This window comes from Pezoporus wallicus, unplaced genomic scaffold (assembly GCF_028554395.1).
Source record: "Pezoporus wallicus isolate ANWC-B61680 ecotype Strahan unplaced genomic scaffold, APGP_CSIRO_Pwel_v1 contig_8776, whole genome shotgun sequence".
NCBI lineage: Eukaryota > Metazoa > Chordata > Aves > Psittaciformes > Psittacidae > Pezoporus > Pezoporus wallicus.
In genome coordinates this window covers 330,321-345,180 of record NW_026639091.1, presented here as the reverse complement: position 1 = coordinate 345,180, position 14,860 = coordinate 330,321, and the positions used below count along the sequence as shown (strand labels likewise).

The following is a 14,860-nucleotide window of genomic DNA, read 5'->3' as shown; positions in this document are numbered from 1 at the left end:
TTATGAGCTTCTAAACAAATGGGCTTGTTTTCCTTTGCCAAGGGAATCATGGAAAAGAACAATCTATTTCAGTTCTCCAGCTGGAAACACCAGCCTCATATCAGCTGTCAGACGCTCCAGATGGAGGGGTGGGCCACAGGCCTTAGGGAGGACTTCAGTGGCTTTGATTTAGAGCCACTGCTCTAAATCAGGCACTTCCAGGAGAGAGGGAAATGGGGTCAGATCAACACTGGTTTTGGTGCTTTGGGAGTAACCTAAAAGGTACACAGGGCTTCCAATAACACCTAAGGTAGTCTAACAGTAATGTAAAGCAGCAGAGCTGCATTCAACCAGTACCATGTGCCTGGGGCTTGGGACAGGGCTTCCTGCTGAAAGAATGGGAGGTTGAAAACTTGCAGCTTTTCCTTGAGATTCCTAGTTCCATGAGCTGCCTGCTGGCTCAAATCCTGGGATTAAGGACTGTGGAATAGGATCCAGTTGGATCTCCCACCACAGAGACTCACTAACATCATACAGTTTCTCCCCATTGCACCGCCCTGGTGGCCTCTATCCCTCCAAACTATAGATTGTCTTCCATAGGGCACCTTTCTGCTTAGAGGAGCCACTCATCCAGCAGCATCCAGATGAGAGCTGCCACCCAGACACTGTCAGGCAGCTGGCACAAATGGGATTTTTTGATAAGGGATGATATTTGTATAACTTTCCACATGTGGCAGACAAGCATATCCACCTACTCACTGATACACAGTGTGACATGTTATCCTGGGCTGTCACAGCTCACAGGGCAGGCCTGCTTCCACCCATCTGGCCCCTGATGCCTCGCTTGGTACCATAGCATCACCCAGACTGTTATCTACACCAACACAGCAGTGATGCTTGTCAGAATGTGAGATCTCACAGTTCAATGACTCCATGGGAAACACAGTAATATGGCCAGGGCTCCTAAAGCAGAAAGTGTAGCTTTGATAGGGAGACAGCATATAGGAACAGGGCAGTTTAGTGCCCTGTGCTGGGACACCAGCTTGGACTTTAATGTTACTGAGAGTTGTGAAGGAACAAAGAGCATGTCAATGCTCTTGTCACAGCCTACAAACCAGTGAAGTTGTCCCTATGAATAGCTTCCTCTGCCCTGCCAGTACTGCTACTCCTTCTTACGCTGCCTAGGTTGGCCCCACCACTTCCCTCCCTGCAAGTGCTGAGACCTGGGACAATGCTCACTCACTCATGCTCATCCAGAAGTGGTTTAGAAACTGCAGAGTGGAGGTTTCAGACCTCTGATTTTCAATTTCCACTGCAGTGCACATCCCCAGGGAGAGAGTTGGAGCTTCTGACAATGAACTTGCTTTTTTCAGGTACCTTCTGCAGGTCGCATAAAAGCGAATCAGGGTCTGCAGACCCTGGCAGACACCCTCATTCTTTCTGTTAATAAGCATTCAGATAACGGGAAAAGGGCATCTCAGTTCTTTTGTTACTGAGTCTTTAGGAACTAGATGTGGGCACTTCCTTAGAGGAACATGATTCAGACTCCAAAAACAAGAAATACTGAGTGAGGCACAGAGAGAGGGGTAAAAGAAACATTAAAATGTCTGAAATAGAAGAGTGCAAGGACTCTCCCCTGCTTCTCCCAGCTTAGATGCAGATCTCCAGGGAGAATAAGGCATGAGGCAGCAACCAGTGACTCCAACAGCTGTTTTATTTATGGTCCCTCTAAACCTGTGTGCCCACTGCAGGGAAGTGACGGAGGACAAGAAGCGCCTCCAAATGAAGCCCAAGCTGTTGAGCTAAGCCACTCTTTGCAGCACAGGGATTTATGAGCTGGCATCAACAACCATCAAAAGAAACCCAGACCAAAGCGCTGGACAGTCTGATGGTAGATATGTCAGGCAGATGCTCAAAGCAAACTTCTTGATAGAAGAACAGTAACTCTGGAAAGTCAGTAACCCCTGAAAAGGAGCATTAAATTTAAGCAGATGCCCAGTTATCTGAGATGGGATCAGGTGAATCCTGCAGTCTGTCTCTCATGCTTTTTACTCAATAGGAACATTTTAAAATTGCCATCAGGGTATCAACAGAGCCTGCATGCTCGACGTACAGGCAATAATGGATCTAACTCTGCTGTGTTACAGTCGCAGAAAATATTTGACATAAATGAGCTGCTTTCATTCCTGACTCTCAGCTGGAGAAGTAATCCAGCTCACTTGCATCCAGACCATCAGTCCCTCTGTCTATGAATCACACAAATGTATTCCACCTCCCAAAATCGAGTGGCTCCCCACTGAGGCTCCACACAGCTGCTCTGAAAGCATGGCACAGTGCATGTCCAAGGCTATTACTGTAGCTCCAGCATCAAAACAAGCTCAGAGTTTTGACCAACTCGTTTCCCCCTGCCCGCTCTGCAAACTGCACACACAGCCTGAAAGTCAGCCCAGACTCCCATCTGCTCAACAGCTCTGAGGTCACCTGGACCCCCCTGTCCTTATGCTCTGCTGTCACCCACTGCCCTAAAGCACATAAGCCTTGTGAGCACCAGAAGATCTGGTGGAGAGCTGGACCCTCCAAAGGGCACCACCTGAAAGAAACCAACCTCTCTGCCAGCAGAACAAGCTACTTGGGTTTTGTGGCCCATGAAGAAAGGAGCTCTAGAGCTACTTTGTCCTCCCCTGCCTTTATTGCATGCCTTGAACAAATGTTGGGCCTGCAATGGCTGCAGCCTACACTGTCCTTTTCTTCCAGGCTTGCAAGCCTTTATTCCCCAGCAGTGATCTGGGCAACGCTGTCATGTTCAAAACCAACCTGACAGAAAACAGAATCAAGGCTGAGGCGAAATATATATGTGGTAAGAACAAGGAAGATGTACCTGGTAACTTGGCAACAAAGAACAAAGTTGGTGTAAGAGCAAAAAGGTGAGGGATAATTTAATATAATGCTGCCCTTTACCAGTTTGACATCTCTTTCACTGCTTGGCTCTCACTGTCTTCATGATGGATTTACCTAATTTTCTTGACTGAACCATGATACCTCATCCAGTTGCAAACTCCACAGATGACTTGTTTCAAACTCTCAGCTAATGTATGTAACAGGCAGCCTCTGTCTAGCACCAAGTCAGCTGCTGGAGCATCCTAAAGACAGTGGGGAGGCAGGGGAGCTCCAGCTTACATCAAAGCCAAGCTGCCATGCAGTGGAGACCTTACTTTGCATGATTTCTATAGTCCCACTGCAGGCAGAACAGCCTCAAATACAGTTAATTTGCTCTGCAAGGATATTTTTGAGTTACAAATAAGGGTTGTAAGACAGCCCTTGGTCTCCTCTGAAGCCTGGGGCTTGGCAGGAGGAAAGGAGACCTGACTCAGAAAACAGTCATTGCCTCCCTGCTTCTGTGATGACACAGGAATGCTGGTCCTTGGTGGCCCTGACACCAGCACTAGGCAGACCCCAAAATTCATGGGGTTTCACAGCACTTTCATGCTAACGGCAAAAGGACAGACCCCAGCTCTGTTACAGTATGTTCAGAGGTATGGCAGCCTTCCAATATCTGAAGGGGGCCTAAAAGGGTGCTGGGGAGGGACTCTTCATTAGGGACTGTAGTGATAGGACAAGGGGTGATGGGTTCAAACTTAAACAGGGGAAGTTTAGATTGGATATAAGGAAGAAGTTCTTTACTGTGAGGGTGGTGAGGCACTGGAACAGGCTGCCCAAAGAAGTGGTGAATGATCCACCCCTGGCAGTGTTCAAGGCCAGGATGGACAGAGCCTTGGGTGACATGGTCTAAGGTGTGGTGTCCCTGCCCATGGCAAGGGAAATTGATAATTTTAAGGTCCTTTCCAACCCAAACCATTCTATGATTCTAAGGATGACCCCACATCTGTGAAAGATGCTTTTAGGGCTGAGGCAGGTGAGCTTTGCCAGTGAAGAGTGGGCTGTATGTCCCAGGGTAAGGGAGAGGGCCTGAGCACATCCCTCTGCCCTGCATCATGCCAGCCCACTGCTCCAGGGTGCATGACACAAGGGAAAGAGAGCATCTGTGTCACCTGACTTAACTGTAGGAGCTGCTTCATTGCAGGGCTGCGTATCTCTGCTCTTTCTCATTCAGTAAGAACTGGGTCATTCCCAATTTGACATGGTAGGAAAACAGCCTCAGCCTCAGCTGATTTGACTCATCTCCCACGAGTCAGTAAGAAATCAAAGCCTCTGCACTTGGAAGAGCTGCTATTCATTCAGACAGGCTGAGGACCATTTGACGCTTCATGGAAACCCTGTGACATTGTTCTACAAGAAAGTGCTTGTTTATCCAAGCTAACTTGTCAGTTACCAATTCTGTCAGCCTGGCTCTGCTCTGAGAGTCTCAGTGATTAGGATAATCTCCTTCAGTCTCAGTCTTGCTCACTTCTGAATGCTATAATCTGGTGCTAAACAGCTGATGCATCCTACCCCTGCTGCTTGCACTTCAGTTTGGTCTAATATGATTCTCTTATGTTGCCCATGACTCTTTTTTTATTCTTTTTGACTCTTTAACTTCAATAGTGTGCTTTGGAATGAATCACAAAGCCTCCCTCTGCTCTTCACTTTTGTACTAAATGTAATGTTACTTTCCAAATCACTTCTGAAAGGTTAAAATCAAACAGAAAAGCTAATCTGCGCTGAAATCATGCAACAGCTAGGATGACGAAAGCAGCTGGTACCTCTGCACTGTGCTCCAACCATTTCTGCAGCAGCAGAGATGACCCTTCCTTAGAGACCAGCATCCAAACTCCAGCCTGAGCCCTGGCTGTGCCCATGGGGTGGCTTTGCCCTGCATGTTCCAGGGTCTGACTCAGCAGCACAGCATTAGCAAGAACACAGCAGCACAGGCAGTCCCTTGGCCCAGCATCCCTCACAGTCCTGCTGCTGTCCCAATTAGTGATCATTTCATGTTGCACATTTGGTTTGTGTCTTTATTGAATTTTATCTCACTGACTGCAAATTGCTGCTGAGGTTATCAACCTCATTTACAATTTCAATTCTGGCACCAAAGCACTTGTAAATCCTGCCTGCTTAGTCCCCCCCCCACCAAATTGCTGCTGAGTTTCAGTGCCAGCTTCAGTACCCAAAGCATCCGTAGCTGCACTGCACACTCTGTTGAGGATGACTTCCATCATGTCACATCTACCTTCTCACCTGCCTTATAGTTTGCTTATGGGCTTGTGCCAACAGTGTTCCTGAGGTCAACCTGCAAACATGTATTACACCTCCCTCCTCTGATAGACCAGGCTTGCTACTCTCAAAATCATTAATGTTTTTGTTATACGACCTTACTAAAGCCTTACTAGACTGACTGTTCCTTGATCTACCAGTACTTACAAACAGATCATTCACTGATTTGTCCCATGGGCAGGGACACCTTCCACTAAAGCAGGTTGCTCCAAGCCCTGTCCAGCCTGGCCTTGAACACTGCCAGGGATGGGGCAGCCACAGCTTCTCTGGGCAACAGCACCCTCACAGGGAAGAATTTCTTCCTTATATTTAATCTAAATCTCCCCTCTTTCATCTTAAAGCTATTCTCCCTAGAATGGCTATGCCCTGCTACACAGAGTCAGCACCCTCTGTACTCACCCAGCACAGAGGCTGGGGCATGGGTGAAGGCAGGCAGTTGCACAAGCAAGGGCAGCATTGGTTTCATGGGAGAATCAGTCACTGCTCTCTGGCACCTGCAGCCCTGCAGCAGGCCAGAGAAGCTGTTCATAAAGCAGATATCGAACTGTAATGGTTTGGAGACTGGCATTTAAAATGAATCAGCACAGATTTCAGGTCATTATATAATGCCAAGCAACAAACACCAAGGTACAGGAGCTGCTGTCTCTGTGTGGCAGGATGGGCAGATAGCTGAGGGCTCTCAGTGGTCCGAATACAAATGGTTCCCACTTTCAAACTGAAACCTAAGTGAAGGGCCATTCTTAATAGAGGAACATAACAAAGAGTGGAGAAGCACCTAGGAGCAGCTTTCTATTCTCAGAAATACTCTTAATGGGCTCTGTGCCCCTGGTATGTTTTCATGCAAAGTCTAATAAGTGAATCAATGAAATCTGGAGATAATACCCAAATCATTTTTTCCACTCATATACGTGTGAAAGCAGGAAAAGGCAAACTTGGCTCCTGTGTGGCTGAACGAAGTAGTTAATCTCAGCAGGTGGGTTTTGTTAAAATGCTGTATTTCATAACCTGAAAAAGCAATAGCCCTTGTGATGAAAAACTGGCCTGTGAGCATCTCTGTAAGAAACAATTCCTGCAACACCACTGACAAAAGGGGTTTACATTTATGTATGGCTTTGCACTGAAACCAACTACTGTGCTGACCTCACCCCACGTCAGCTCAGTAGCTGAGGGATGTGAATGAGCAGTAGCATCCTGAGGTGCACATTTTGAGGCTTGGAGCCCACCAGAGCAACCTAGGATAGGATGGAAGCTGCAGCAGGTCTGAGGTGAGGGCTCACACCCTGCAGGGCATACCAAAGTCTTCCAGGCCAGCTTTATTCCCTAGAAGTAGTACACAGGCAGCCTGGTGGCTGTGGGAAAGGAAGGATAGCCTGATTGGCACAAAGAAAGCAGCATTACTTCCAGGGTCTCTGACCATCTACCTCACTGAGCTTTGATATGCCAACAGCCCTTGTTTGAAAGCAGACATAAAAGCTTGCCCAGCAGTTCACATCAATCTCAGAAATTCAGCAGGAAAAAAGAAAGAGCCTTTTAGGTTTCGTGGCAGAAGAAAATGAACAGTTTCACCGGAAACAACCACTTATGCTGTGAATGCAGTTTCAAAGCCAATTTAAGAAAGCCCCTGCCTACTTCAGCCTACTCAGAGGTCCTTCTGGGTGATGACAAGGGGACCTGCACTCATTTGGTGTTTTTACACCCCAGCAAGTGCCCAGGCCATGGTGCAGAGGGCCACAAGATGCCTCATCCCAGCCCTGCAGAGCTTGTTGTGGACCCCTAACTTAGATAAACCCCATGGGATAATGCAGAAGGGTAGGAGGAAGGACTTGAATGCAGCAGGGACATCTGTAGCCACGAGGGGTTCACAGTCCTGACTCCCCTGGGGAAAAGCATTGACTGATGCTGGGAGGTCTGCTGGCACCTCTGATTCATGCCCTACAAGGAGAGGCAGCATTAGCCCCAAAATACCCAGTGAAATATTTGTAAACCAGAAAGGTTTAGCAAGCCTCTTACCTGCAAAATCATTCATGCTTTTAAAGTAAGAAACTGGATTGTGCTGCTGGTCAATGCTAAATTACAAGCAAGTCTCTGCAAATTGCTCTATGAACAAACACACAACAGTGCTAAACAAGTGATTCTTTCCCAAGAGCAGAAAGGAAAACAGTGGGTATCCAGACAACAGGCATTTATTCAGCATCTTATCCAATGCTGAGATACAACAGGAACGTGGTCTTCAAGACTTCTCATGCAGAACAGTTGTTCAGTAAAATATGTGTGTATAAGCAGGAAAGGGCACACTCACTTCCTGAGCAGCACAAACCATCAGCTAATTTCTTGAAGGTTTACGTTGTTTCAAGTATTTCACATCTTGAAAGGTCAAGAGCTTCAGTAATGGGGAAAAGCCCTAGAGCATATGTCTAAGCGGCCTTCTCTGCATAGTGCACATTTGGATGGCATTTATCTTGAGGCTATCAATATTTACTAAAGATGGCTATAACATCACCTTGCTCTTGCTGCATTAGTCATGAAGGACACAGACCACAAAAACATGAGAGAAAATGGACTTGCACTTAGTGCAAGCCTGTAGTAAAACCCCTGGGATCGCCCTTCTCACACAGGACATTTCATAATGTCATAGGGTCAGAAGGTAATTCAGGTTGGAAGAGACACCAAGAAGTCTCTACTCAAACCTCCTGGCCAAAGGGTGAGATCTGAGGTCAGATGCAGTTGGTCAGGGCTCCATCCAAGCTGGTCTTGAAAACCTCCATGGACAGTGATGGCACAACCTCTCTGGGCAAGCTATTTCATTACGTGACTCCCTTCACGGTGAAGGTTTCTCCTAATATCTAGTCCAAACCTCTCATTTCAACCCAACCAAGCTGTTGTGTCTTACTGTTCCTTCATGCACCACTGTGAAGAGCTTGGCTCCCACTTCTTGATGACCTCCTTGTAGGCACTGGCAGGCTGCTGCTGGGCTCCTTCTCCAGGCTCAACCACACCATTACAGCCACTGCATGGGGCAGCTGTGGCTCACAGCCTGGGATCCAGCCATTCAGGGACACTTGTGACATGGGTGTCTTTAGCTTTTTAAACACAGGTAACAATCCATGCATGAATTCAGCACAAGAAAGCAACCACATGTGTGGAGTGATCCAGAAGCGGAAGAAATGCCAGCACTGTTTCCTTATTAAGGAAAGTAAGTAAAAGAAGTCCAAGCAGGAAATTTCAAGTATGATTCTTGCTTTTACATGTTTCTTTTTTTCTTTCCTGTTTTAAGCCTGTTTGAGATGGGATTAAAGCAAACTCCCAAAGGCAAATCCTACCAAACGCCACAGGGATTAAATTCCACCCCTCCCCGCTTCTCTGACCAGCATCCCCTAGATTTCCTGCACTGTAAATTTAAGAGTCTAGGTATCCAAATCCATCTCCACATGTTTGTTTGGTTTTTTTTTCTCTTTTTTTTTTTTTTTTCTCTCCAAAGCTAACCTTTTTCTTCCTGTCAGGCTTTTACCTTTTACAACATGAACTAAAGTAGGTGTTCTCTACCGCATTTTGTTTCAGTGCTGATCACATCAGTAACTGCACCCAGGTCTCTGTAGGAAATGGCCTGAAGGGACCACAGAGCCGCTGCCAGCCAAACGAGCTGCAGGACTCATGCTTAGAAATAACAGATCTTTCCACTTGTCTGCTTTAGGAACCACTGTAGAGTCTTCAAGGAATGTAAGCGTCATCTGAAATGCAATCACGGAGCAAAACTGCAGTGAACTTAGCACACTGATTGAAACCAAAGCTGAATGCTCTATAGCAACCACTCTGAGTGCATCCAGCAGAGACTAGCTTCCATAAAAGCAGCTGGCTGTCCAGTCTTTTTAAAACAGGCCACTTATTTAGACACCTAGTTAGAGAATTGGGAGGTTTTTTTCCAGGCAGTGTTGGCATGCATGCACATGTTTCAGTGATCATTTTATTTTATTTCAATTTTCATTGCAAATCATTTATGCTCATTCTGAAACAAAATGGCCATCGGGCAGAGCAGGAGACTAAGGAAATTACCCAGAACATAATAGAGAGCACTAGTAGCAGTTAGTATCCAATGCATTAGCAACAGAACACGCATACTTGGATTATTTATGAAGAGGTGATGCTGTCTGAAGCAGATGCCCAGCTGCCAACACACACGTTTTATCATAATGCCCATGATACTTACAGATTTTCCTAAATCTTCACTCCTGGAATCATGGGGATTGAGAGAATTTTAGATTTCCAATTTCCGAGTCAGTTTTCCAGTCTAGGGGGTTGACATACAGCTTTTGGATGCATAGCCTCAGCTTGAATAAGGAAATGTGCTCTCAAAAATACACCAGGTATCCCTTTAAGGCTGCAATTAGGGTCTGATTTAAAACCACCTCCAGGCAACCTTCAACTTTTGTAGGCATAATTATGTGCGGATGCAAAGCTAGAGGTTGTTTATGAACAGGAGGTCTTTAATGTTTTATTTTCTGGCTGCATGTCCTGTTGTTTTCTGTATCATAGAATCTTAGAATATCCTGTTAATATCCTGTTAATGTAGACCTTTTTCCCAGCATTAATGGAGGCTACCCTGTGCGAGGTGCTGAGCTATTCCCAAGAAGTGCACTGTGCCACAAAGTATAATATATCCAGGAACGAAAAGGCTGTAAACAACTACTCATTCCTCTTCCCCTGCAGATCTAGAAGGTTCTGCTCAAAATAGAACCTAAACCATGGCTCAGAGAAACCCTGCTGGAACCATCATGGTTAGTGGCTAACACGAAGGCCCAGGATTTCTATCAGCATCAGACCTGGCCAGCCTTTTGCAATGGGAAGGCAGCTCTTGCCTAAACCTTTCCTGCTAAGCAGCCCACTTCTGGGCTGCTCCTGGCTGATGACCACTCTTCTCAGAGTTTGGGATTACCAGCATAAATCAGAATTAGATTTTACTAGATTAGGATTACTGAATTAGATCAAAGGTAGGATAGACAAAGTGAGATATCCTGGATGCAGTGCTGCCAAAGCCAGACAGCTGACTGTCTTATCTATAGCCTCTTACAAACTCCAGGCCCATGGATGCTGCAGCTGATGTGACTCTGCAGCCACACAACTAGAATCACTGCAGCAGTGGCTAGGAGACGCAGGGGTGGGGTGGAAGGACCATATTGCACAAACTCTTGCTAACTGCATAGGAGATTCTCCACAGCAGGTGAAGCTCTGACAAATCTGTCCCAAGCGAGCAGCATGAAGCCTCCATAGAGCTATCACTGCAGAAACTTGAACACATCAGTAAAGAATCCAAGTATTCTCCATCTGCTTGTGCTGCCCAAGATGTATCACTGCCTGAAAGTATCTCTCTCCTTTTCCCCAAAGTTAGGAACCAGGACACAGATGGGATACCCACAGGTCTCTGCAGCACTCACCCCATCACTCAGAGCTGTGAAGGTCAGCATGACCCTTTCCAGGTTTGAGGATGCACACAACTTCACTTGTGGAAAACAATCAGAGGATGAGTCACATTATGAATGCATTAATTTAATTCATGCAGACCTTTCATTTCATATAAGGGAGAATGGGGACAGACATATTCATGAACAAAGGGCCTCATTGTGACCCTGCCTGCAAGGGAAAAGCATCAATACTGCTTTCTGTAGGCTGTGGCTTCTCAGGGAGACCAGGTGCCCAGTGAAAAGATTTCTATTGTTTAACTTGGGAGAAACAAATTCACAGCCTGAGCCAGTGTATCAGTGAAATGAATTTTTTGCTATAACATAAAGGTTAAACTGCAATGAAGTTGCCAAGGCATCAGTTCAATAATAGAGATATATAAAGACCATCTTTTTGCTAGAGTAATTTGACCAAACTGCACAGACTTTCCAGTTTATACCAGCAAAACATTCAGACCATGGAGACAGAGCACCTTGGTCTTAAAGTACAAAAGCAGAGTTGATGGATAGCTACATCCCCTGGCTACTCACCAGGCTCAAATTAACCATCTGAGCTACTCAAATGAATGGCTAGGGGCAAAGATATAACTGCCATCATCCTAATACTGGGACTGGTCTAATTATTTCATTACCAAATCATTACTTTTGACCACAGCCTCACACAGTAGAAAAATGTTGATTTTATTTAATTGGAACAAAGTTTTGTTGGCTGACCCAGTGTATATTACTATAATTGACTTTTAAATATCAATGCAAGTATATAACCTCTTTATTCTGCTGCTTCTCTATACCTTAGACATTCCAAACCAACACCCTAATGTCAGCTTGTACTAGGGTTGATCTGATCTGGAGCATCATCTCTCCATCCCCAGGGATTCACTGGTTAATAAGCCGATTTCCCACACTGGGAATTAAGTGGTTTTTCTCCTGGCATGTGGAAGCTGCACACCTTTATTGATGTGGTCAACACAAGAGCAAGCAGGGACTTTCATGCATTTGCAACCCCTACCTTAATGCAGCATGAGCAGCGCTGAGAAGGAGCTAGCAACTCATGCCTGGGGACATGCATACCAAAGACAGGAAAGCGTAGGAAAAAGAAGCCTGTTGCCCAAACCTTGCTTTCCTCTTTATCCTCTGAGTACTTCCATTCCTGCAGTAAGAGGAGCAAACTATGGCTGCAGCAGGTTTAGCTTTCTTATACTAAAGGTTGGGAGGCTTGGCCCTCAAGAAGCACCTGTGCTTAGAAGAGAAGGCCCATATATGCATTTCTGATGGGTTTGTCATGGGTTTGCAGAGAGATGTGCCCCTGATCCTCAGCATCTGCTAAAAGCCCTCTGATTTAAACCAGCTGTTTGGATGACTGGGCTGCAGCTGAGAGATTTCTGGCCTTGTTGCTTGTAGGGGAGTGGTAGACCTTAAGGGAGAAGGAGTACCAAAGGCTGCTGCCCAGGTTTCTTCATCTCTGTTACTACTTTATGACTTCTGTGTCCGTGTAATCAGACTGAGCAAAAAGGAATTTTAGGGCCTTGAGCTACCAAAATGAGCCTCCCATCCTGAGGCCAGCAGCTCAGGCAAGCTGCAGCCAACTTAGCCTGTCACTGTGGTGGATAACTGCTGATGGGAGATCTGCAGCTCCTTGACATGCCAGGCCAGGACTGGGCTGACATGTCTCCATGCTCAACCCTAATTCCCCCTGACTTCCTCTCAGCTCAAATAAGAGCAGTGTTGCTTCCAGGCTCTCACCTTGCTATCAGTGGTGACTGCAGCAAAGACCGTAGAGGAGTAAGGGGCCCATGCAACATCTCCTACACCAGAATTCAGGTCATAAACAAACATTGGAGTCCTGTAAAAAAAAAAGAGGGATGAACTCTTTTATACACATGTCACTCTGGAAGTGAAACCTGAGTTATAAATACTGATGCTGCAGCCTGTGTTCAAGACCAGATGCAGAAGTTCAAGACATATCCTCTATGTCAGATAACAGCTATCATCTGAGCCACAGACAAAGCAAAGCACAGTATCAAATCAAATGGGTTGGGATTGGTCCTGCTGTGATGAGAAGAAAAAGTGCTTCTTTATTTCCTAAAGCATTTTGAAAGCTTCCCCCCAACACACACAGAAAGATGGAGTCTCTCTGGTTAATAGTCATATGGGAAAAAGTGATTTTCCTTCTCTGGACTTCTGACAACACTGAATATTAGAGCATTATTGGCAACAGGAAATATTTGACTCTGATATGCAAAAAAATCAATTTTCTGATTGAAACCAGACATTGCTCAACCACTAACCCTGAACTCCCTTGTGTATTCTTAAATGTTCCAATTTTTATTTTATTTTTTCTCTCTGACTCTTAGGAGGTGTCTGGCCTCCGAGGCCATAAGCCAGCCCCTGACATTTCTCAATAGCATTTCTCCAGAACAATAACCCCACCACAGTAGGTCCTGCCCAAAGAAAGCCAGGTCCAAAGCAAGCAGTCAGGCTCTGCACTGAGCTGCAATGCTTGGCAAGTTCCTGTGGCAGATGATGCTAAATCTCATACCTGAGGAGTACAAATCTGAGTCACAAGCCTCAAAAACAGAAATAAGAGAGCAGTTAGCAATATCAACCCCTCAGAGGTAAACTGAAGCTGAGGTATAAGTAGAATTGGTATCTGGTGGCTGGCATGTCAGGCTGGACCTCCCTGACCATGCCAGAACCCAGCAGGACGTACTTGATGGTGTGATCCCAGATCTTGACTGTCCAGTCAGAGCTACAGGAAATGAAGACTTTCGAGTGGTAGGGATTCCAGCTGACTGAGTCCACGGCCATGTGATGAGCTTCAAACACATCCAGAAACTGGCTTGAATAGCATTTTGAACACTGTAAAGGAAAGAACTAGTCGGTAATCAGAGACCTCTTCTGCAGAGAGATGCTTCTGAACACTTGTATGGCCTCCTAGGCTCTTCTGGGCTGGCTGGGAAGTGCTGGCTGATACCCAGAGGGGCTACAGAAACAAAATAACTTAGCACATGCTGTTTCATCTCACTTCCAGACAACACTAAGCTCCCCTCTGCAACACACAGAGGTAGGAATTAAGTTTTCTGGTTATATTTACAGCCACAGCCAGGCCCCTGAGCCCTTTCTTCACTGCAGGACTTCCACCATCTTCCTGTGAGCTTGGGTTCCTGCCATGCCCCTAAAAAAAGGTTCTCAGAAAAGGAAGAGGAAAACATCTCTTGTGTTGCTCAGGAGCACATAGCACTGTGTGCATTTGAAGTGTCGCAATTAAGACCTCTAGTAACAGTGCTCTCAGCACAACAATGACCTATTGGACCCTTTGGTTGTAAGGATTTTGGGAACATGCCAGAAGTGCCTTCCATGCCACGATGCTGCGACAGCCTGCTCTGAGAGCCTGCCCCATCACATGGCTCTGCAGTTTCTTCTCTTGTGCTACTCGTGACTTCCCAGAGGGATGTGAGAAACACAAGAGTTTGGCCAGCACTCAGGCATGAACTCAGTGGGCAGGGGGACAACAGCCTGTAAACTGGGTAAAGCCTGCACATGCATGTGAGGGTTAGGCCAGCAGTGTCACAGCTGATGAACAGCAGAACATAGGATGTGTGCAAGAGCTGGAAAACATTTGGGAGCAGTGGAAAAGGCACTCTGTGCATGAGCTCATGAAGTGGGGGAGAAATTACAATCTGCTGTCTACATGAGCAGAATACGGGACTTGATCCAGACCGTGTCAGTTCTGTGTACACAAAAAAACTAGGTTATACTCCCCACACCTCCTCCCCACTGAGGGTAATGGAGGCTTCCCTTGTTAGCCACAAGGACCTCATCTCACAACTAATGTCTTCTTGGTTGTGTTCCTTCACACAAGCTGTATCCACACAGTAGGTTGGGGCTGGTTTAAGGATTTTCTGTTGGTCTGCCTTGGTACTGCCACTACAAGGACTTTTCAGTACCTTTTGTTAATCCCTAACGAATGCAGCAACACATCATCTGTCCAAGCAGCAGGATTGCTGAAGTGTTATATGACTTTACTTCCCGCAAACCAAACCTCTTAATAATCATAAAGCTTAACTGTATATTACACGTGACACTCACTGAATATTCAGACCTGTTTTTTCAATGCCCTGGCGCACTGGTACAGGGTTGAGGGTGCTAAACTAGTCACACAGCAGTAGCTCCTGCATCCCTAGGAGGTTTGCTGTGATAGAAAACAGAAACAAGAA

At 46.0% G+C, this 14,860-nt stretch overlaps 1 protein-coding gene across 4 annotated transcripts in view; it reads right to left on the bottom strand.

Annotated features, from left to right (window-relative positions):
- DNAI1 (dynein axonemal intermediate chain 1) overlaps positions 1-14,860 on the bottom strand; it is a 153,886-nt gene that overhangs the window by 34,104 nt on the left and 104,922 nt on the right. For 3 of the 4 annotated variants that reach the window (XM_057413657.1, XM_057413659.1, XM_057413658.1), the window contains 2 exons: positions 13,354-13,502; positions 12,387-12,486 (listed from right to left, as the gene is read on the bottom strand). The exons of the other annotated variant lie outside the window; for it this stretch is intronic. In XM_057413657.1, the coding sequence (XP_057269640.1) occupies positions 12,387-12,486; positions 13,354-13,502 (249 nt within the window). The remainder of the gene's footprint in view (positions 1-12,386; positions 12,487-13,353; positions 13,503-14,860) is intronic. 4 annotated transcript variants of the gene reach the window in all.